Source organism: Thermobia domestica, chromosome 11 (genome assembly GCF_964235325.1).
Source record: "Thermobia domestica chromosome 11, izTheDome1.hap1.1, whole genome shotgun sequence".
Lineage (NCBI taxonomy): Eukaryota > Metazoa > Arthropoda > Insecta > Zygentoma > Lepismatidae > Thermobia > Thermobia domestica.
In genome coordinates this window covers 250,604,165-250,629,396 of record NC_137464.1, presented here as the reverse complement: position 1 = coordinate 250,629,396, position 25,232 = coordinate 250,604,165, and the positions used below count along the sequence as shown (strand labels likewise).

At 37.4% G+C, this 25,232-nt stretch overlaps 1 protein-coding gene across 2 annotated transcripts in view; it reads left to right on the top strand.

Annotated features, from left to right (window-relative positions):
* Window positions 1-25,232, top strand: part of LOC145664920 (uncharacterized) — a 107,221-nt gene that overhangs the window by 56,885 nt on the left and 25,104 nt on the right. For both annotated transcript variants that reach the window (XM_081732023.1, XM_081732024.1), the window contains exons 2-3: window positions 14,717-14,840; window positions 18,291-18,381. In XM_081732023.1, the coding sequence (XP_081588149.1) occupies window positions 14,763-14,840; window positions 18,291-18,381 (169 nt within the window). In that variant the 5' untranslated portion in view covers window positions 14,717-14,762. The remainder of the gene's footprint in view (window positions 1-14,716; window positions 14,841-18,290; window positions 18,382-25,232) is intronic.

Here is a 25,232-nt window from a genome sequence, read left to right as displayed (position 1 = left end):
TACCTGTTTTAAAACATCTTCAATTTTTTTAACTCTCTGCGTCAATTTTATCGTCTTCATCTTCCTCCAACACCACATTTCGAAGCTCTCTAAATATTTCCTCTCTAACTTCCGTAATGTCCAAGTCTCTGAACCATAAAGTCCAATGCTCCATATATAGCACTTAACTAGTTTCTTCCTTAGTCCATTATTAAACCTGCTAGTTAAGACTTATTAATGAAGACACTTTGATTGATGAACAATAGCATTAAAAATAATATTACTAAATAACTCTCTCTAGGGAAAAGGATAGGGAAATAACAATTTTGATGACAATTAGCAGGGCGTCAACAGTCTACAGAGGTGAAAATCAAAATTCTCATCATAATAGGTATTGTTCCATTATTGGCAGGTCACTTATTACAACTGAATTCTTCCATGCATCACGGTCTCCAGCTAACTTCTTCTGAAAATGAAAGCCCCCCCCCAAAAAAAAAAATTAAAAATTGAATTTTTGAAGGAACTGCTATATAAATGATGAATAAAAATAATACAGCTTTAATTAACGAGATAATTACTAGTAGAAATATGTTATTACAGTAGTAGTTTTATCTTATCTTATTACTACTTTTATATAATAATCATACTTATTCATTTGTTTATTTCTGTAATACTCCATTTTAATTTACAGTGCAAGAGCAGCCACAGCCACGAATCAAACATATTTGTATAATCATTATGATATGTCTCTCATTTGAAAATGAAATCTTTAAGTTTAACGTCCCACACTTATGCCGGTTAGGCTAAAGGAGACGGTGATAATGAGAAATGAGTGAAAGTGGTGGAATGAAGAAAGTGGGAGGAAACGGGGGAACCCCGAGAAAACCCACGACCACGGTGTTTGTCCACCACAAAGTCCACACGGCGCGAGCTGGGATCGAACCAGGGATCCCAAGCACTGGAGGTGAACGCTCTACCACTGAGAGACCGCGCCCTCTGTCTCTCACTTGAAAACACGCGTACACTTATAGCTATTTTCGACACAGAGGGCTTCATGAGTTTTCGCAGTCCAGAACACGCGTCATAATGACTTTTGCCTCCTTAGTAATATCTTGTAGAGTAGATTAGTTAAATTTCAACAACCTTCCCCTTGTGTACATAACTACTATTCATTTCAAATAAGCTGATAGTTAATCTAAAGAAATTCCTCTTTTCTCTGCTTCTTTGTCATTGCTGAAGGGGAAAAACAAGTTGCTAATCTTGACAAGGAGGGGATTTTTTTTTTTTTTTTTTAAGATACAGCTAACTACATAACTAACTCTATACCCTATGGAACCCGGAAGTTAAAAGCCATGTTCAGAAAAGCTTTCCATTAACTTCTGCCCTTAGCCAACTGGATCCAGTTTCTCCTTTTTATCTTATTTCTACCTTAATATTGTTTTCCCATTTCCGCTTAAGTTTTCCTAATGGACGTTTTCCGATTAAATTTTCAGTTAAATCTTTGAAAGCGTTCCTACACTCTTCCATGGTATATGACCTGCCCACGTGAGTTGTGATGAGCAAATGCAAGACCAAGACCAAGACCGGGGCAGTCTTGGTCTTGGTCTTGCTCTTGCTTGCAAGAGTCTAGCAAGTCTTGCATTAAAGAAATGTCAAGCTTTTCATACGTAAATTTTACTCTGGATAAAAGGGATAATAAACTCTACAATGCGCCAATAGTAACGGAAATACAATGTATGTTTCTAAATGTAATATACAGGGTGCGAATTACCGGGGGGGATGAGGGGGATTTTCCCCCTCAATCACATTTTGTTCCCCCCAAAGAAGTCAGCTGAAGTATCCCCACCGGGGATGCACGCTTTCCCCCTCAAACTATGTTTAGTGTAACTCCAAATTTCACTGATTTTTGTTATTTCTTATAAATTTAATCTTCTAGCTGTATTTCGAAATGATCGATGTAAACTGTTCAGTTTTGGTCATTTCTACTTACCACCTAATTACCCACTATTTTCAACGTTGTTTAGTAGAACTATATTATTATGACTACGGTTGTTACTTGCAACTGTACCTTCGTACCCTTCAGTTCGTCATCGTTTGTGAATTTAAATGTACTAATTGCGTATAACAAAGCCACATATAGATTTATAAATGTTCTTAGTGGTTGGCTAAGAAGAAGTTAACAAATAGCTTCTTCTACCATACTTGGCGAAGTTTGGATATGTCTTATTCATCCTCTATATTTGTATCGATTATCATCTTATTTTAATTTTTGTTATAACATGTTATTTCATTTTCCAGTGTACTCTTTGTTAGCACATGGTCTTCATTCCCTAGTAGGTTGTGTGCATGCAACTCAAAAGTTGCATTTAATTTGTGATAATTAGCATAGTAATCACTGCTTTTACAGTTTACGGAAATGAACTTTTGAAACTGTACTCAAAATCTGAAATATAGGTATTCTCTCGTAAGTATATTTTAACATACACGCTGGGGGATACGCTCCTAGTGAGCAGACATGTTAATGAAGGTGATTTTTAGGTGAATAAGCGAATAATTCAAGATTTCTTTCAGCATTTGTTAATACGACTGGTTCTCCGTGTCATTGTCCATGTCTGTATAAGCATTTCAACTGGAGCGGGTTTTTTTAAAGTTAACCCTTCATTTTTCCATCTTTTCGCTGTACAGTTTGCTGTCCACGCAATTAATGTTGTCTGAAAAACTTCAGTGCAATGTTTTACTTTATTTGAATAACGTAGCCCATAGTGAATCAACTCATCTTCAACCTAACAGTAAAGTAATTTTTAAGTGTTGACTTTCCGTGCCCATCACGGAATCGATATTTGGAGAAAAAAAGTCGTGATGAGCACAGCTTTAGCGGGAAGTAGAAGCACAAGCTCGAAATTTGAATTGAGAGATTTTAAATATTTGGCCTTCGATTTGACCTTGATGTGAGAAATCGGGACCAGCAACAATCCATTTCTTATTTGATAGGCTATTATCTAGATTTTCTTTTAAAAAAAATTCCGGTTTAACTGATAATTTTAGTGGTTTTCAGAAGACTGAAGTAGGTTTCTTTTCGCAACCTGTATGTATTAATGCAAAGTGGAAGCTTTCAATATGAGTGGAAAAATTAACATATGCTTGTGATCATGGCTATCGCTCGAGCCAAATTATTAACTAAATAAACCTTAGAGAGCTACGGGGACAAGAGTGGGTACAACATTAAAACACGTTCAGAAAGGTTTAGTGGGGTGTGTGTATGTCAGACAATATATATGTGCATAGTTATTGTCGGTAGATTTATTAAATTAATAAATCTCTCATTTATTACAGGTCACACACACACACACATATATTATATATATATATATATATATATGGGGGTAAGGCATTTATTGTCTCATTTTGAAATTTGAACCTTCAGACTATGTCCTTTGGCCTAATTTTATCTCCCCCCCCCCCAATATAGATTATCTAATTCGCACACTGGTAATATAGTTTAATTTCGTGAAAGTATGATAATAGTGTACAACATAGGTGATGACCCTTTATTTTTTAATGGGTGCTCACTCTTCGCTACTTATAAGATATGCCTAAATCACAACGTTTCGTAATCTGTTTATACTTTTTAATCCAACACTCCACTGGTTCCCAACCTGAGACGCATGAAAGAAAATCAAGACGGCATAGATTATTGAAATACCATGAATTACAAAATTATTTTTACACTCTAAAGCGTTCACCTCCAGTGCTTAGGGTCGTTGGTTCGATCCCAGCTCGCGCCGTGTGGACTTTACGGTTTACAAACACCGTGCTCGTGGGTTTTCTCGGGGTTCTCCAATTTCCTCCCACTTTCTTCATTCCATCATTTAATTCATTTTTCATCATCACCGTCTCCTTTAGTCTAACCGGTATAACCGCGGGACGTAAAACTGAAGATTTCATTTCATTTCGTTTTCGAAAATTGAAGGCTTTCGAAACATGGATATATATATATATATATATAAAGAAGACAATTAGCTATGTTGAACGTAAAACGAATGAAAAGGTGTTAGAAAAATTAGCAGTAGCGAAAAAAAAAAGAATTTTAAATATTGTTAAGAGGAGGAAGAGGAACTAGTTAAAATATTGGCTAAGGGGGAACTATATTATAAGGGATGTGCTAGAGGATATTGTGGAAAGAAAGAGAGTGAGGGAGCGAAGGAAACTAGTTGAAGGAAGGTATTAAAACAGAAAATTGCTACGTCAAGACGAAGAGACCAGCTGAGGACCACTGAACGTTGAACCTTCTCAGTTGCAGCAAGTAACCTGTCAATAATGGCAGAATAGCTCTGATGATGATGATGATATGTTTAGCAATATTGACCAAAAAAGAGAGAGAGATAATTAAAATAATAATTATTATAATCAAATCTCTTAATATTTTAGAATAATTTGAGTGCAAACTGAAAACGACTCAACTGTCTATGTCTTTTGTGTAAACTCAATTTATATAAATACTTTTGACCTGTATTAGAAATACAAAATAACCTCCAAGTTATTTGAAATCTCACTTGTGAATATGGATTACTAGCATCAATTATCCCTTAGTTAGATTAAACTAAAAGCAAATAATAATCTGCCTTATGCAGAGTCATTCTGACGCGTATTTAGTGCCATACTAAAGAGTTTGACTAACATATGTTTCCTGCAGTAGTCAGGCTTTTAGTATGACGCTAATCATACGTCAAAACGACTCTGCATAAGGCCCAATATGTTTCGTTAGTCAGTCACTTTTTACTATTAGTAAAGCGCTCTCTGATATCGATCATTTTCGATTATTTTTATATTTCTCTCCCCTCCTCCTCCCCAAGTTGCGGTTCTGAATTTGGATTTAAACGGCATCAGAAGTGTCACTGTTCGTCTCAGAGACCCCGAAAACTACGTATTCGACACTAATATCGTTTATTTTCAATAAACTTATATATCTCCTCTTCTCTCATGTTGCGAGGTACGGCATCAGAAGTGTCATTGTTAATCTCAATGACCTCGAAAACCATGAGTTCGACATTGATAATGGTAATTTTCGATAATTTCGATCTCGTTCCTTCCCCCAAGTTGTGGTCCTGAATTTGCATTTAATCATGATCGAAAGTATCACTGTTCACTTTAGCCACGCCGAAAACTATGGATTCGACACTAATATTTGGTCATTCTTTATCATTATTATGTATATCCCTCTCCCCCAAGTTACGAGGCTGAATTTCGTCGTAAACGGTATCAGAAGGTTTTTTTTTTTTTTATATATATATACATTCGCTCAGTTGCGTTACTCTTAGTCGGTTACCTAGAGCATTCGAAAACCGACGAGTTATCATCATTGCGAATGATTTCTATAGTAGTTTTGTTTTTTTCTTTATTTCCATAAGTGAAAAAAGAAAAAAAATAGGAAAATTTGGGAGGGAAAGGATAGGGAAGGAAAAGAGACCAAAAAAAGGGAAAATTTACAAAAACGAAAAACAAACAAAAAAAACTAAGAATTTAACAAATAAGTTTGAATCTAGATTGCTTGTTTTTTTGTGTATTTCTGTGTGTGTGTTTGGTATCTGTGTTCTCTGCGTATTTATGTCAGTATTCAACTCAGCGACCTCGAAAACTATGGATTCTACAATCATTTTCGATCATTTTTATATATTTATTCCTTTCTCTCCGCCAAGCTACGACGCTGAATATGGATTTAAACAGAATCGGAAGTGTCACTGTTTATCTCAGTGACCCCCAAAACTATAGATTCAATTTTAATATCGGTCATTTTCGAGCATTTTTAAATATCTTTCCCCTTCCCCTTTCCCCACGTCAAAGTGATATGACAGGAACTATCTCAGATCCGATCCTCATCTATGTTGAAAATGAGATCGAGTTCGGTCGGGTGGTTCAAGAGTTATTATATTTTATTTATTTTTGTACATTTTTCATCCCCTCCCCCTCCCCTAAGTTCTACCGTCAAAGTGATTTGATTTTAAAAAAAACACCCCAAGTCCGAACCTCATCTATGTTGACAATTTGATTGAGATCGATCGGCTGGTTCAAAAGTTATAAAGTCATAAAGACAGTCATTTATATTTTTATATTTTACATATATCTCCCTCCCCCTCCCCTATGTTTCACTGTCAAAGTAAAATGATAAATATCGCTCCAGGTCTGAACTTCCTCTATGTTGAACATTTGATCAAGATCGGTCGGTTGTTTCAAAAGTTATTAAGTTTTATTATATATTATATATTACATATTATATATTATATATTATATATTATACCCAACCTCATACATGTTAAAAATTTGATTGTAATTGGTTCAAGAGTTATTAAGTCACAAACTTACGTTGCTCCGTCAAAGTGAACTTTCAGATAACATTCCAGGCTTGAACCTTATCTATGTTAAAAAAAAAAAATGATCGAGATTGGTCGTTTGGTTCAAAAGTTATTAAGTTTTATTTATTATTTTATAACTCCCCCTTCTCCCCTCCCCTAAGTTTTACCGTCGAAGTGAAATGATGAAAACACTCCTAGGCCCAACCCTCATGTTGAAAATTTTATTGAGATCGGTCGGGTGGTTCAAGAAATTAGGAGTCACAAAAAATAGTCACTTTCAATTTTATAATATAAACTAGCCTATAATATTTCTTATTTATTGGCCTTTGCATCAACAGTGAATTTCGTGATCTTGCTCTTCATATTTCCTGAATTTACCCATCCGGGCGCTTCGGCCCCACACAATCTTTGCTCGCCCTACGGCATCGCGCCTCTTAAACCCATAATTCTATAATTTCTTTTCTTATTTCAACTATCTAAAAGATAAGATTTTGTATCCCAAGAAAACAACCATTTAAATAACATGGGGAAATTCTTCATCCCCTCTTTAGACTCCTCATCCCCTCTTAAAAAATAAAAATATTCACTTCTGGCAATTTTCCTGTGCGTTAATTCCGGAAAGCTACAATCATGCCAAATTTAATCATTGTAGCCCTACAGGAAAAGCTCAATAATTTATGTCAGCTCATGTATCGCTCAAATCTCAATGTGCCGTATACCTAAGGAGGCTAAAAGTTATATTAATAAACAATTATTCAACGTATAAGCATCCGCCCATGAAATCAAGCTTGCGGTCACATGCACTAAGTTTTTGTCAATGTCATGAAAATGTTATTTCGATATTAATTTTATAAGCGCACATTAAAAATTTCCATTGGATGTTTGAGTCTCGGAGCCAAGGCCATGCGCATGTAGTCGACACCTATGGTGTACGGTATTACCGGTGTTCATTACTACATTTCTCTTTAGTTTTGGAAGAACACCACTAATATGCTTTGAAATGAAATGAAGTATCTAGTTTAACGTCCCACGTTTATTCACCAAGGCTAAGGGAAACGGTAATGATGAGAAATGACTGAAATGGTGGGATGAAGAAACTAGGAGAAAACGGAAAAACGCCGAGAAAATCCACGCACACAGTGTTTGTCCACCAAAAAAGCGCGCATGGTGCAAGATGACACCTATGTGGCTTGAAAACGAGCAATATCTACCGAAAACGCGAACAACCAGTTCAGAAAACGATATACTGTAGCTATATGCTACAGGGACAGATCGACTCACACGGATTGCATAAGCAACTAGGAACAAATTCACTCCAGCAGCATTTTTGCTGAAGCCAAGAAATCCATCTCCTTCTTTTTTATATTCTATAAAAGAAATTCAGATAGTACCGGTACTTGTGCAAGAGTCTTGGTCTTGGTCTTGGTCTTGGTTTTGGTCTTGCACCCCTTGGTCTTGGTCTTGGTCTTGATCGGGATTTCTGGTCTTGGTCTTGCATCGGGATTTCTGGTCTTGGTCTTGGTCTTGCATGCAAGACTCTTGCAAAAACTGCAAGACCAAGACTCTTGCGCCCATCACTATGCCTCAGCCTCCTGGACCTGATGACCCTAACAATGTTTGATAAACCGTATAAATTATGCAGTTTCTCGTTATGAAGTTTTCGCCATTCCCCATTCCCGTTCCTTTTGGGTCCGAATATTCGTCTCAGGATCTTAAATACTCAAATATTTTCAGTCTATGTTCTTCCCTCAGAGTAAGCGACCATGTTTCGCAGTTATACAGAACAATAGGCATGACTATAATTTTAGATATTTTAGACTTCAAATTCCTCGACAACTTCAAATTCCTCGACAACTTCAAATTCCTCGATAAAAAAAGATTTTAAACTGAATAATAACACGAATTCCCTGCTTTTAGTTGGAATTTAATTTCTTCGTGAATATGGTTTATGATATAGCATCATGTAAAATCTAAAATTTTGCCCATATTCAGTAACATTTGATGTTGAGAAGAGATTGTTGTTTCTTTTTGCTTCTATAAAACCCCGCTAACAACAATTTATATTTTTAACTTATATCCTTAGAAGTAGTATTGATTATTATTTAAGTGCTAAAAGGTTTGATTTTGATCGCAAATTAAATTTTTGAGTAGAATCCTACAAATAGGAACTCATGCATTATAAAGTTAATTTTCATGATTCTTTCAAATAAGAGTCAGAGTCAGAGTGTGAATCAAACTAATCCTGTTGAAATTCTTTCTTTTAGGTTTAATGTAAGAACACTTGCTTACCGGGAGCTCCTTCGTGGCTAAGTGGTTATCATATGCGCTTTCGGCGTGGGAGACTCGGGTTCGATTCTCGGCGGGATCTCATGTGGTTCGAATTCCACGCTAATCAGTAGGTCTCGTCTCATATAGCCTCACTGCTGAAAGGGATGTTAAACTCAAAATCAATTCAATTCAACCTCCTTACCGGAAGGCTGGACGAGATATGAGTTGTTTTTATCATTTCAAGTTCCGCCGTTATCGTGTTAGTGAGTTCTGATATTTCTCTCATACAAATCATGTTTGCTCTCAGATTGCCTATTAAGGTGAAATTATTGTATAGATATAGTAAATATCCATTCAATTTCCAACCCTGTCATTACTTACAATTCAAACATCATTTCGCAACCCCAGACTACCAAGAAAACGATTACTGTTTTTTTTTTTTTTTAATTTACTGCTATACTGAAAGATGTGCTACTTACTTCCTAATGTAAATAAATTTAATAAAGTGTTTTAAAATACATAATTTAGATCTATTATGAAAGTTATAATTAATTATTTACATATATTTCTAGTATATATACTTTGTGATGGTGGAAAGAGGAACACCAATATTCACGTTTATTAAATCACGTGCTTTGTTTTCCTATCGAAGAAACTTGTTTTCGTATCCTATCAGCTTATCGGGAACGAACTGTAGTTATTATGTAGCTATTTATAAACAGTAAGAAAAACCCGTGGACAGAGTAGTGAAGAAGACTCTTCTATGACTATTCTTGTGTTCTTTTTCCATTTTCGATTATAGTGCGTTGTTTGTTATTTTCAGGAAATTAATATATATATCTTTGTTTTAGCATTTTCAAGCAGATTGTTTCACTTTCTAACGAACAAGGACTTCAAACTTTGTAAAAATTTTAAAAATACACAATTATGTTTGCAAAGGAGGCGGAAAACTATATCCTCTTGTGACACTAAACTGAAATTTGTTTGAAGTAAAATCAAATTTCTGTATTTTTGTTTCGTCTTATATTTTCCACTTTTCTATTATGTGAAACAAAATAAACAAAGGAAAAATGAAACAAAAAGACTAATCAGTGAAGTTCTAAATAGATGCTTCCCCATGCTAGATATACTTTATGTTTCATAAAAAAAGAATAACCTGCTAAAATTAAGGCCAAAATGGAAAGTAGCTGTTTTTGTTATTATACTATTTAAATACATTTTGAAAAGTTATTTTGATTTAGTACTTATTTTTACTGTATTAAAATGATAATTTTATGTCTTGAAGTTCTAACGACGGCACAATTCATTACCGAGATTATAACGAAAGAAGTTTAAATTTGATACTATAGCAAGATTCAAACCACTACTCTCTCTTTGGATCAAGAACTTTGTATTTGCCCACGAAGCCAAACTGACACTTTAGTTTTTTTTTTCTTTTTTTTCTAGACAAGCTTTTAATTACAGTAACCCCAGTACATACATCAGCAACGCGTTCCGTAAATCTTTACATTGACTTGAATTTTTACATAAGCCTTTGTAATATCAATTATGATTATATGTATGTATGTTTATAAATATTTATACAATACAAGCATATTACTTATACAATGTTATTTTATAAATGAAACGTCATGTAGTAGTATTTACTCGTAGATAAAATATGAAAGTATGAAATATACTGTAAAATTTCGCTAGTGCTGGTATGGGTAGAGCTAGGTTGATAAAATCAGAATCCGGAATCGACTCCCACTACTGGTTTAATTTATAAAAACCCTCTAATAACAACAGTATTTACAGAAATACTTTAGTACACTATTTCTCTAATTGGGGGGCACGGTGGCTCAGTGGTAGAGCGTTCACCTCCGGTGCTTGGGGTCCCTGGTTCGATCCCAGCTCGCGCCGTGTGGACTTTGTGGTGGACAAACACCGTGCTCGTGGGTTTTCTCGGGGTTCTCCCGTTTCCTCCCACTTTCTTCATTCCACCATTTCACTCATCTCTCATCATCACCGTCTCCTTTAGCCTAACCGGCATAAAAGTGGGACGTAAAACTTTAATATTTCATTTCATTTTTATTTCTCTAATTGTAAGGTAGAGATTAGGTAGCCCAAGACCGTGTGGTCGTGGACAGGATCTGTACAGAGCCCCGAAGCAGGCTAAACAGAGTAGTATAGGAAACCGCAATGCTCCGAAGCAAGCAATGAGGGAGATAAAAGTCACAGTGCCTCGAAGCAGGCTAAGCGACTGAGGTTGGGATTCCGACAGAGGCCCGAAGCAGGCTAAGACAGAGGAATGGAATTGCCAAGAGTCCCGAAACCGACTATAGGCTTTGAGGTTGAATTACTCCTAGTGCTCCAGGCAAGTAAGAAGAGGGAGACCAGAAAACTGGTGCCGGTCCGCTGAATGATCTCCAATATATAGGTGCTCCAGGTGGCGGTGGCGCTGCTGCTTCCATGTGGTCATGTGACTTGTAGGAGGTGCTGGTGGTCCGCCTTCTGCTTCTTGTAGTAATCCCACGTAATACTCCGACGTAAATATATGTGGTGATATTTACAAACAGGAGCATGTGACATTGTTCGTACACAGAAGCACGTGGAACAATAAATAGATTATATTTCTAAAAAGATTATCTTCCATACATTCTTTTATACAGGAAAAATATACATACGTATGTTAGGTATGTTGTTGCACACTACAGCTGCTGTCAAAGACGTAAATAGGTTCTTACGAGTTACTAGTTGTGATTTTAGAGATTTATTATCTAATTGAGAATTGACGTCACCCGTCGTGGGATTACAGTAATTTGTAAATATCGAAAAATTTTATGGTATCGTGAAGGATCTTCAAGTGCACAAATGCACTATTTTAGTGAATTTTTGGATTAAAAGATCCAATATATTTCAGGCAAAAATTTAGGGGCCGTTCAAAAATTTTCTTGTAAGCCTTGTATCTGGAGAAATATATATAGTGTGTAGTCAAACATAAACTGTCACTGAACTCAGTATCATGTGCTTATTCTGTTAAAAAAAAAAACCAAAAACTCGATTTAGGGGCCGTTCTAAACTTTTGTGGCCCTTGATCCCAAATATAATTATTGGCCGAGATCGCAATCTTTTGAACCATTTTTCTTTATCATTCCTGAAACTCTAGGCCAAGATGGTAATCTTTTGATTCATTTATTCATCATTCCTAAACTTATTGTGGAATTCACCTATAATGGACATGAAGTTCGTGTTAATGAATGGAATTCCATTCTTCATAGTACAATACATTTCCAACTATCTTCTAAATACTTCACACGAACAGCAAAGAATGATCATTAAAAATCACTTTACCATAGAAGACAACGGATGAGTTGCGTGTGGCTCCATTAAGACGACCCATTCCAACGGAGGGGTTGACAAGGTTGCTGTGGCTGTTGTAAACCACGCATCACGTACTCCATATTCCGCTTCCAGTGCTCGGGCGGTGTCACGGGAATTGGCCATCCCATTGCCAACAATGAGGAAAGTTCTTAGGGCCTTATTATACAGGTATCTTTACAGGATTCACATAGTACAGCAACTGAAACTCTAAGATCCGCCACAACACCGAGTTTGGCTTTCGGTTTTTAGCACGGATCGAAGTGAATGATATGTACTTGTGATTTATCCTGTGGACTGATAAGGCGCATTTTACGGTAGAAGGGATGGCGAACAAGCAAAACTGCAAGTATGGGGCTCGGATAATCCACATATTGTGCAAGGATGGCCATTACACTCTGTGTACAAGACTTGTGTTGTGGATTCACAGGAACATTCATTATTGGCTAGTTTTTCTTTGAAGAGATGACACCTCAACGATTTATCATCTGCATCGTGACATTGGCACGTTATAGGGACTTTTTAATGCGACAAGTGATTCCTGTGTTACAGGCACGAAACTGTTTGGAGACGAATGTTTTCATGCAAGACGGGGCAACACCGCAGATCGGTCGCCACATGAAAGATCTGCTTTGTGATACCTTCAGTGTTGATTGTATCATCTCCCGAGGTTTTCCAGATGCGTAGCCTGGAAGATCCTCCGAGCTAAATCCGTAAGACTTTTGGCTGTGGCGATATCTGAAATCTCGGGTCTACCAGGGAAATATGCAGTCCCTTGAAGACAACATAAGGCCCAAGGACAACATAAGGCGACATGTCGCAACAATTCCGCCGAAACTACTGCCAACAACTCTTGCGCAAGCCATTTGCGGATGCAACATGTCGTCGATGTATCTGGTCTAGTGGTCATATGGAGCATGTTATGTCAATTGCTCACTGTAACCGCAAATGTTAATAAAGTTATTTCCATTGCCTCACATGTTCCTAAAGTTGTTCCCATTGCACCATTTCTTAAAATCATCTTCCATTCACCTTGTTTGCATTACATTTATCTCACATATTTCACCTCTTCGACCTAGATAATCGTCTTATCCATACATTCAGGACCACTTCCACATGCGTATTACCTGTACAACGCCATATTTTTCGCTGGTGCTGGAAATTGAAACTAGTATTTTTCCAGTGTAACTCGCTTCCGCATGGTCTCATTAGCATATTTACCAGATTTTAATGTAATACGTTGATTACAGCCAGCGCTGAGCCGCACTGAATAGCAGCACTTTAATTGTAACCATCTTGTATTTACCCTGTCTGCCCGTCTGGTTTAATAAAACTTCTTTATATATTTACACTATCTGTCTCATGGTTTAACAAACCTCCTTTATATATTTACCCTGTCTGTCCGTTTGGTTTAACAAAACTCCTTTATAAATTTACCCTGTCTGTCCGATTGGTTTAACAAAAATCCTTTATTTATTTACCGCATCTGTACGTTTGGTTTAACAAAACTCCTTTATATATTTATCCTGTCTGTCCGTTTGGTTTAACAAAAATCCTTTATTTATTTACCGCATCTGTACGTTTGGTTTAACAAAACTCCTTTATATATTTATCCTGTCTGTCCGTTTGGTTTAACAAAACTCCTTTATATATATAGCGCATCTGTCCGTTTGGTTTAACAAAACTCCTTTATATATTTAGCGCATCTGTCCGTTTGGTTTAACAAAACTCTTTTATATATTTAGCGCATCTGTCCATTTGGTTTAACAACCCCCTTTTATATATTTACCCTGTCTGTCCGTTTGGTTTAACAAAACACTTCTATATATATATAGCGCATCTGTCCGTTTGGTTTAACAAACCTGCTTTATATATTTACCTTGTCTGTCTGTTTGGTTTAACAAAACTTTTTATAAATGTACCTTGTCTGCCCGTTTGGTTAAACAAAACTCCTTTATATATTTACATTATCTGTCCGTTTGGTTTAATCAAATCCCTTTATATATTTATCCTCTCTGTCCGTTTCGTTTAACAAAAATCCTTTATTTATTTACCGCATCTGTACGTTTGGTTTAACAAAACTCCTTTATATATTTACCCTGTCTGTCCGTTTGGTTTAACAAAACTCCTTTATATATTTACCCTGTCTGTCCGTTTGGTTTGACAAAACTCTTTTATATATGTTTACCCTGTTTGTCCATCCGGAAGTCGCAAAATCTTCAGAATCACCTGATGAATCGCCATCAATTTTAGCCAGATTGTAGACTGCCAAACGTTTGGAATCGACATTGTTGATGGAACTGATATATCCAGTTGATCACAAGATATGAACAATTTAAAATCAGTTTCTCGTTGTATTCCTCTGGAAGTGTGTATACATATTATCCTGGGTTGATAGATTACTTGCATTGCTGTTCAGATTAGCGAGTTAGTATAAAGCTCAGGATACAAAATAGTCATCTGTCCTTGGAATATAAGGCTAAAATGAAAGTTAATGATTTCTTACTCGACAACTCTAAAAGACCTAAATATTGCCTCTTGTCAAATATTTATTCATCTTCAAATATACGTCATTCAATGTTATGTGAAATGCTATATTCAAACCTACGGTTGATAAAATTTAGTTTCTTAAAGCGTTTGGTTTATCGAAAACCAAACCAAACACCTTTACGTGATATACACCGTATCCCGGCTACTTGTTTTTATCAGAAAAAAAGACTTACTGATTACTTTTACTTTTTTTTTTTTATTTATTTCAGGTACCTTCTTCTTCACAGGAACTCGTAACGTGAGTCCTGATTCACCATGTTACGAGTGATTCCTCGAAACAACTATGGAGAATCTCTAAGGTCGGCGTCGACGACAGTCGGGTTTCTACATGTGGTGAGCATTTTCTAATCTCATTTCAAAATATCATTATAAATAAAAACCACCAGCATCACTTGATTCTTTCCACTTTTTTGCTAATAGTATGTATTTTAATTATATTATATTTTGATAATATTATATGTTTTTATATTATAAACAACAAAGAAACGCATCATACTCTGGGGGCTGCTTTAGGATTTTAATTTTGGGTAGGCCCACTGCCTCGCCTATGAATACATATACACATTTGATTGATTAATGACAGTAGGATATTACTTTTACAATAGTGGTTGATGCTATTTGCTAAATAATTATCTAGCTTTAATATAAATAATGGAATATTTACTCTTTATTATATCGTTTAGCGTTTATATATGTTTCAAAATTTTTTGGGTAGGGCAGTGTCTACCCGACCTACCCGCTAAAGCCACCACTGATCATACTAATGTGAAGTTTAACAATAAATCTGTCAAACATCTTCACAGTAATATCTTAAAGAAGAATTATTTGTTATTTGTGTAACCACGGAAACCAAAAGAATATACTAGTAGATGTATAGTGAAAAGTATAATATTTGAATTTTCCATAGTAAAGTGAATATTGCAGATACATGGATAAAATCGTGTGTGCACTGAAAAAAGTGTTAAAATTAGTGCATGAAAAATTTTGATTTCATGAGTTTTCGTCATCTATGGCAGTGGTTCTCATTCGGTCTGTCGCGACACACTGATGAGTGTCTCAGTCCCAAGGGTGTGAAGCGATATTTTAGATCTTAAAAATAATAAAGGACTCAATAATTAGTTAAAACCAATTTTGAAACACTACCAATGCCTTAAGCGGTAGCAAGTAGCATTCGCTGTTCTATGGGATAACTTGCAACTATCCTAGAAAGTATTTTTAAGCCTTAACTACATCAAAACAGATAAAAAAAAAAAACACTGCTTCTACACGTGCACAATTTTTCTGAGAGAGGCTTCTTCAGCAGCAAAGATACTGAATGACAGACAACGTTTAATTGAATGGCAGGTAACATTAACTAAACAGTGATGACTCATGCTTTCATGTGTATTTAACAAGCAAATGCGGTTGAGTTTTTCCCACGTAATTGAAAGGAAGATAACGTTAACTCAGCAACAGTGATAACTCATGCTTCAATGTATATGTAACAGGCAAATGCTGTTGTGTTCTTCCCACTTAATTGAAAAGAAGGTGACGTTAACTCAGCAACAGTGATGACTCATGTTTCAATGTATATGTAACAGGCCAATGCTGTTGTGTTTTTTCCCACTTAATTGAAAGGAAGATAACGTTAACTCAGCAACAGTGATAACTCATGCTTCAATGTATATGTAACAGGCAAATGCTGTTGTGTTCTTCCCACTTAATTGAAAAGAAGGTGACGTTAACTCAGCAACAGTGATGACTCATGTTTCAATGTATATGTAACAGGCCAATGCTGTTGTGTTTTTTCCCACTTAATTGAAAGGAAGATAACGTTAACTCAGCAACAGTGATGACTCATGTGTCAATGTATATGTAACAGGCAAATGCTGTTGTGTTCTTTCCACTTAATTGAAAGGAAGATAACGTTAACTCAGCAACAGTGATGATTCATGCTTCAATGTATATGTAACAGGCAAATGCTGTTGTGTTCTTCCCACTTAATTGAAAAGAAGGTGACGTTAACTCAGCAACAGTGATGACTCATGTTTCAATGTATATGTAACAGGCCAATGCTGTTGTGTTTTTTCCCACTTAATTGAAAGGAAGATAACGTTAACTCAACAACAATGCTTACTCATGCTTCAAATATACATATACCAAGTAAGTACTGCTGCTTTGCAAGATGTATGTATTTATAATTTGGAAACGTAAATAGGAGTAGGGAGTAAACATATTCGTTCTAATATTATCTTTCTATAAATATTAGTTGTTTAACAATTTCGAAACTTTAATTCTTTCTCTCATTAGAAATAATATAGCACTGTGTATCAAGCAATGTGTTATTGGTCAAAGTTACCATTTTTAATGATGCATTTATTAATGTCCTTGTGACCAAAATGAGGCAACCATGCTATCAGAGTGTAAAATCGGGACATTTTTCTGAAACTTTACTATTGAATGGTAGGAAGTTAAGAAAATATGGCAACACTGACTATTTAGTTATACCGTACTGCATATGGTGCAAACAACTTATTCTTGTCAGTTTCCATGCAAGTCCCAGGTCGGTCAGAAGAGTTATTGTGAGATATAAATAGAACAAAGAATTACTTGTTTTCTAGTTTCCTTTATTTTCTTTTACCGCCACCATAAAGTAGTAATCTTCTTTCTGTTTTAAAAATCACAATGATTTTAGACAGGCCCGTATCCACGGGGGATCTAGGTGGCCGCCCCCTCTAAATTTTTGCTGGCCCCCTCTAAAAATTTTACGGTAGGCTTGCAAATGAACTATAATATGGTTGGATCGGGTCCCCCCTTACTTCAGCCGGCCCCCCCTAAAATTTTGGGCTGGCTACCGGCCTGTTTTTAGATATGATGTGCATAGACCTATTCGATAATTTAAATTATACGTACTAAATTATATGAACGTTTAATAACTCACTGTGTGTGTGTGTGTGTTTTTTTTTTTTTTTTTAAGAAAGCGGACATTTTTGCGTTCCGACTTAAGTTGAGAAATAATCGGGAATTGGGCGGAAAAGATACAAATGTCCCTACTTAATCGGGACGGCTAGTATCCTTAGACCAAAGAAATTTCTCCAAAAACATCAAGGGAAACCTTTCAATTTGAGTTTCATTCTACTGCAAATGATGAAGGAAATGGAACATTTTTCCTTTCTTTGTGTATACAGGGTGGTCCGGAAGTGGGCGTACCCTCCCTTTAGTTTCAACAGTATAGTGTTAGTTATGGAAGAATGTCTGTACACAGTTACCTTGAAGTCTTAAGAGTCATAAACATCGGTGTGATCACCATCCATGTTCTAACAAAGCTGAATTCTGCGCCAAGTTCTCGCAGATACTCCGGAGTCACGAGGGTGAAGGTGTATTCCACAACTGCTCGTAATTCCTGCGTTGTATGATAAAGAGTGTTTCTTACTTGTTACTTTATGAAACCCCAGAGAGAATTGTCTGGAGTCGTCAGATCGGGACTTTTTGGAGGCCAGGCAAAGGGAGCTGGTGAAGATGCAAAACCTCTTCCAATCTTCCTATCCAAGTTGATTACTCCAACTTCACTGCAATAACTGTTACCAAGCAGAAAACAAGTGGATAGACATGTTGCCAGACAATGTCAAGCAATGTTACCAGACAATGCCAAACAATGTTACCAGACAATGCCAAGCAATGTTACCAAACAAATGTAGGTGAAACCTAAAACCGTCAGAAAACACCAATTAGGGGTACGTCCACTTCCGGACCACGCTATATATATATATGTGTATACTTATTTTCCCATTTTCTGTTTCACAGGCCGTAAATATTTGTCACCTGGCTGGACTATTTATCTCTGTTGATTACCGAATCTCAATTCTTGGCAATGAAGAAAGTACGCAACAAACAGGTCAGTGTTAAACAATGTGACAGCTTTATTTGCAAATGTTGAAATGTACCTGAAATACTTAACCGAGTTTCATGGAAATTTAGCATTATCATATATAGATAGCAGGCTCATTAAGACTGTTAAATTTATTTTCCTTATTTAGTTATTAATATTTAATGTTAAATCTTATATATTAAGTTTCAAGAATTTTGTGATCATTAATTTACTAAGTTCTTTACATAAAAGAAAGGAAATGTCGAAATAATTGGAACAAAATTATTGAGTAAACAACATTTAATAATTTTGAAGAGTACTATGATGAAATATTGTATAGCAATATTTGAATCAGTTCAGTTCTGAACATGCTTTTAAACTTAATACCGACGAATAGATAAATAGAAAAGGTGTTCCACAAGGATCGGCTCTAGTACCTGTAATTTTCTTCTGTGATTTATTTAAAAGTGATAAGAGGATAGATAATTATATTTTTACTGCCACACTTCTAGATAGGGCATCTCCGAATTATAAAGACAAACTTTGACAGGTGATTCTACAAATGAAAACAAGTCAAAAAGTCCCTATCAACCCATGTCAAGCAATGAAAATTTACAAATTATTAGCATTCATAAGCAAGGGATAATGAACTTCCGTTCTGGATAATACCAAATGTATGTTCACCATAGATTCGCAACCTGTTTTATCTAAAGTCATACGTTTCAGAATTCTGCAGTGGTAGCGCGTGGGATTTTCTGATAAGGCGGAAAAGATTTCTGGTAAATCTGGTAAGTAAACACGAGTGTAAATGAGGATATGTGGGAGCACTTGGTCATTAACAAACAGTAATATCTTTTGCGAGATGCCGATATCTCACATAGCAAACGATGTAATACTTGATGAAGGGGAGCCGCGGTGGCTTAGTGGTAGAGCGTTCATCTCTGGTGCATGGGGTCCCGGGTCCGATTCCCGTTTCCGCCAAGTAAACTTTATGGTGGACAAACACCGTGATTATTATTATTATTATTATTATTATTATTATTATTATTATTATTATTATTATTATTATTATTATTATTATTATTATTATTATTATTATTATTATTATTTATAGAAACATTGAATAAAGGACGAAAATACGTACAGCAACATGAAACGAGTTCAGAATAAACGTTTAAGAATCTCAGAATGTGCTGCCATCTATTGTCTAAACGATAAAGTATATACATATAATTATGCTAGTTGTCGTATGATGCCAGGACTGTACAAGCAAATTCTAAATGAATGTCGCAAAAAATTGAACGTTTTTTTCTTTCAATGTTTGTTTTTCCTGTGGATAAAACTGAATTTGTAGAATTATTACTCTTCAGCGTAAACGGAAACTGACCTCAAATACTCATCTAGGTACAGTGGTGATTTCAGATTTTTCCCTGAGGGGAGTTTCAATGCCCAGGTTAGGGTTGCTAGATCTGACGCCCGTTGAAATCTTTGAGTTTTACGTCACGCGGTTATGCTGGCTAGGCTAAAGGAAACGTGATCATGAGAAATGAATGAAACGGTGGAATGAAGAAAGTGGCAGGAAACGGGAGAACGCCGAGAAAGCCCACTCACGGTGTTTGTCCACCACAAAGTTCACTTGGCGAGAGATGGGATCGAACCAGGTACCCGATGCACCAGAAGTGAACGCTCTACCACTGAGCCACCGCGACCCCTCTCACGGCCCTTGAGTTGATTTTGAGTTTAACGTCCCTTTCAGCAGCGAGGCTATATTCAACGGGACTTGCTGATTAACATGGAATCCGAACCACATGAGCTCCCACCGGGAATCGAACCAGAGTCTTCCACGCCAAAGGTGCGTACGCTAGCCGCTTAGCCACAAAGGAGCTCTCTCACGCCCGCGTTTGAAATACAGTGTACCTTCTATGCATTAACGAATTAAGTCAACAGGTTTTTTAATATTAAAAGAATCTGTAATTAACTTATGTAACAGTCTTTTCCAATCTTATGATTACACGGGCACTCTAGGTAGGCACAATTTTACACGACAATCATTCACGTTTTTTTTCTTTTTTTTTATTTTCTCCATAATCAAACATTCCGATATAGGACATTCTTCATCCGTACACCACGTGAAATTTAAAATCCATTTTCCAGTAAGGTAGTCTCACTTTCGTGTTCTTACAGCATTAACAATAGAGACATCTAGTTCAATCATTGCATGCTACTTATAAAATTGAAGAAATCAATATCTTGAACACGCAGCTAATAAGCTGAAAGAAAAGAAGAAAATAGTATTATTTTATCACAAGTTCTTCATTCGTTCAATATTCTGAATTCATAACAAAATACCTCGCGACACACTTGATGCTATACTATCCGTCACCTAAGTCTGCCTCAGCGGCGCATCCACAGGAGTGGTCCATCGGATCTGGCCCCTTCCTAAGAACTTCCTTTTTTTTTTCGTTTACCCGTTCAAAGGGTTGCGCCCTTTCTTCGGTAAGAGTTAGGTAGAATAACATAAGAGGTCCAAGTTATCGTTAGAAGGTCTAGGTGCTATTTAATTATCAATTTATTTGAAACTTTATTCATTTGCATGGGGGGGGTCATCAATTGGGTGAGGACAAGCCTCAGTTGCATTGGATGCTGGTCCTGACTGGCTGGCTTAATAAATTATGGTCTTGCTGGAACTGCGGTGCCTGAAATGAATAAATACAGCAAACATATGGTGGTTAGGTGAATACATGCAGAGCTATGAAAGCAACATATTGAACAGCTAAATATACGACAGTCATTAAATCTGTAATGATGGATGGTATGAAGGTGAAGTGCTACGACGCCACAACACATGGGTGATGTTAGTTAGACAAATGCTGTTATCTTCTGTTCCTGGGGCGACGCAGGAACTGATGGAGACAAAGGCAGCCCTGTTAGCGGATGATTTTACTGTGCATGAGATGGATAGATGAGTGGTGAAATTGTGCCAGGATGATAAATGTCAAAAACTTCTGGATCAATGCTGTTTTGGCCGATGTTGAGATGGTAAAGGGTCATCAGATGCTGAAGAGGTGTGGGATAATATATAGCGGGAGTGTCATAGTCTCGGTCATGGCGGAGAATGCTCAGGAATATGGGATGAGCAGCTTCAATGCGTTTCTGAATGTACTTTGAGCGGAGAGCCTCAAGATGTGATAATAGGGGAGGAAAATTGATGCGCTCATAAAGAAGGCATGTCGGATGCGGAAGACGGATGCGAAAGGCTAAACGAAACGCATGGCGTTCGAGAATGGCTAACTTAAGATAATATTTATGGGGAGCTGATATCCAGGCTGTGTGGCCATAAGTTAGTATTGGGCGCATGAAAACTTTGTATGTATTGAGAAGGAGAGAAGAATTTAGACCCCACGTGGTACCTGTTAAGCGTTTTAGTAAATTGAGTCTGTTTTTGGCTTTCTCGATGACAGTGAGAAGATGAGGCATCCAAGTGAGCTTGGAGTCAAATACTACGCCAAGATATTTAAGAGTACTATGGATTGTAACCGGACTGTTGTCAACTTGGAGACGTAGCAAGCGCGGATTTCGATGGACCCGTGATCGTCGTCCAGATGGTAAGAAAACTATCGCTTGCGTTTTCGTAGCATTGATTGCCAATCGCCAGATGTCGCACCAGTCGACAAAAGCATCAATGGCCAGTTGAAGGCGATATTGAATAGTAGTAATTGTCCGACCGATAGCCAGAAATGCTGTATCGTCAGCAAATTGGAAAAGTTGTACGTTAGGAGTAATGGGCAAGTCAGATACGTACAGCAAATATAATAGGGGTGAAAGAGAAGATCCCTGTGGAACGCCAGAATGCAAAAAGACTGGAAAGGACAGAGCATCATTGATGGAGATGTAGGCAAGTCGGGCTGTAAGAAAGGAATGTACAAGTCTGATGTATGAGCGGGGAAGTTGAAAAGAGTATAACTTGTATATAAGACCCTGGTGCCAAACTTTATCGAACGCCTTTTCTAGATCGAATGTGACCAGACTAGATGGATGGCCTCGATTGAATTGGTTGTATATAGAGGTACTGAGGCGTAACAGGGGATCTAGAATGCTAAAGTTAGGTCGAAACCCAGCTTGGTGCAACGGAAGTAACTCGTGATTCTGTAAATGGTTATGAAGGCGGCGAACTAATATGCGTTCCAAAATTTTGCTTAATGTAGATGTTAGTTGTATCGGCCGATAAGATGTGAGGTCAGAAGGAGGCTTATTAGGCTTTGGAAAAAGTAAGACTTTTGAGTACTTCCAAGTTATGGGGAAAAAACCAGTTCGAAGTACGAATGTATAAATGATACTTAGTATGGTAAAGACAACAGGAGGGGCGTTCTTAATTAGAGTATAGGTAATAGCGTCAAAGCCTGGAGCGGAATTTCGTTTATTCAGGAGTATGGCCTGGATATCAGTAGGTTGAATCGGTACTGCAAGTGGATGATCTAATTCCAGGGCGTGATTGGGATTAGGTTGTAAATGTGGTAAATTGGGGTCAGATCGACTATCGACAGCTGCGTTTAGATGTAATGGGGTATGCCAGCCAGGTAGAGGAGTGAAGATATTTTGAAAGTGTTGGGCAAATGTGTTGGCTTTGTCTTGATCAGAAGAGAGTGCTTGCTCATTAACAACTAATGGGTAGGGCGTTCGTTGAAATTTTCCGATGAGCTGATTGAACTGTCGCCAATATTTGGTAGGATGTGTGTTTTCGTTGAGTTTGTTACACGTTCTGGTCCAGAGAAGGCGTTTGTATGCAACGATATAATTGTGAGTGATGCGCAGATACTGTCTATGGAGGCGAAGTGCTTCTAAGTTACGACTGCGAGTGTATTCTCTGTAAGCACGCCGAGCTGCAGTAATGAGAGGTAGGTATCGTGGAGGAAGTTTAGGTTTATGCGGGGTAACATAGGTAGTTGGAATATGCTGTTGGGCTGCTGTTTGTAAAGTCTGAGTGAGTCGGGTAACGGCGTTATCAAGGTCTTCTTGTGACGTTAAGACAATATTAGCTGTAAGTGAATGTGTAATGGTCTCATGATAAGCTGGCCAGTTAGCCTGATGATATAGATACACTTTCTTCTTGGGTATGGAATTGTGTGGAGAAGTATTGGTAGTTAATGATAGCTTGATGGGAACATGATCGCTCCCCAAAGAATCTAAAACGTCAATGGTGATGTTAGAGTTGATCGCTGTGGAATAAATTACGATATCTGGTGTGGTGTTGCTAGAGGGGCGAGTTGGCTGTGGTAGAACATGAAAGGTGCCGGTGGTATGAAGACTGATAAAATCCAAAAATCGCTGTTTCTCATGTTGAGGCCTACTATGAAAATTGATGTCTGCCATGATAATGAATTTACGGTAGGTATCGGAGAGGTATTGAAAGAATTGGTAAGGTATATCGTGTCTCGGCCTGACATAGATGGTTGCGAAGGCTATTGTATGACCCTTGAGATATAATAATACAACATTATATTCTGGCAGCTGCAAGGTGTGTGGTAGGGTAATAGTGCGATGTGGTATGCGATATTGTAAACCAATGGCTGTTCCACCGTGCAGACGTGCGCCGCTGGGTCCATCGTGTCTGTGGAGGGTATATTTCGGAACAAAGCAGGTTATGTAAGGAGCTAGAAATGTTTCATTGAGTGCAAAAGCGGCTATATTCTCCTCCAAAAGAAGTTGCTGAAACAGCACTTGATGCGTGAGGAGAGACCGTATGTTAAGAAATAACAGGTTGTATGCCATAATGTATAGAACAAGAAGAATGGTAGTACTATAGAGATGACAAGCCATGTTCAAACAGTTGTTTCAGTAGGTTGTATTTGGAAATGGACATTAGATCCGCTGTATGTGGCGTGTAGTTGGAGATTATAGAGAAGTTTAGCAGAGTGTATGATTTGATTGAGAACGTGCGGGCGTTGAAATGGCAGAATGTTTTGTAAGGTGAGAGTTAAGAATCGTAAGAGATCTTCTACTGTAACAGGATGTGTCAGTGAGTTGGCTGGTGGAGTGGGGTCATCGGAAGTTTTGATGGGAGCTACTAATTCTGGCTTATCTGGGGTAGGAGCAGGCTTGCCACGACAGCGATAACTGTAAGTTGGATGTTTTTCTGGACACGTGGTGCATTGGGGAGGTGCACTTGAATTTGGGCAATTTCGGGTCAGATGACTCCCGCTACAATATCCGCATTTAACAGTGTTGGTGCAGTTATGAGTGTAATGATCATTATACGTCTGGCATTTCTCGCAGCGGATTGGAAGCGGAGGAGGCGTTCGTGACGGTTCTACCTTGTAACGGCGGCGATATACATAGGCCCCATTAGCTAAGAGATGATCAATGATTTGTTGTTGGTCGGTCAAGACACGAACGAGGTAGGTAGGACCAGTGTTATTACGTATCCTGATACATTTCTTGATTTCGAGACCCTCGTAGCGAAGCTCATCAAATATCTCATCGTCGGTGAGTTCAGGTTCAATGCCCCTGATAACAACTGATAGCAATGGTGGACGACGAGGAGGTGGAGGTGATTTACGTTGGCTCGGGGTAAGAGGCGTCAACACTGCCTGTGGTCCAAAGATTTCAAAGGTATCTTTGTTTCGAACATGTGTATGAAAGTTAGGATTAGGAGATTTTAAGATGATTCCGTCCCTCGTAGGTATAATTTGATGCACATCTGCGCGCGGTACATATTTATTGATTTGCATGAAGATTGCTCGTGCTGTTCGGTACTTAGCGTCGAAGTTCTTTAATATGAAATTATACAATGTAACCTGATTAGCTGGCAAAGTGGGAGATGGTGGAGCATTAGCCCAGTCCATCTCGGTGTTTCTCCCATTCATTGAGGCAGCAGAACC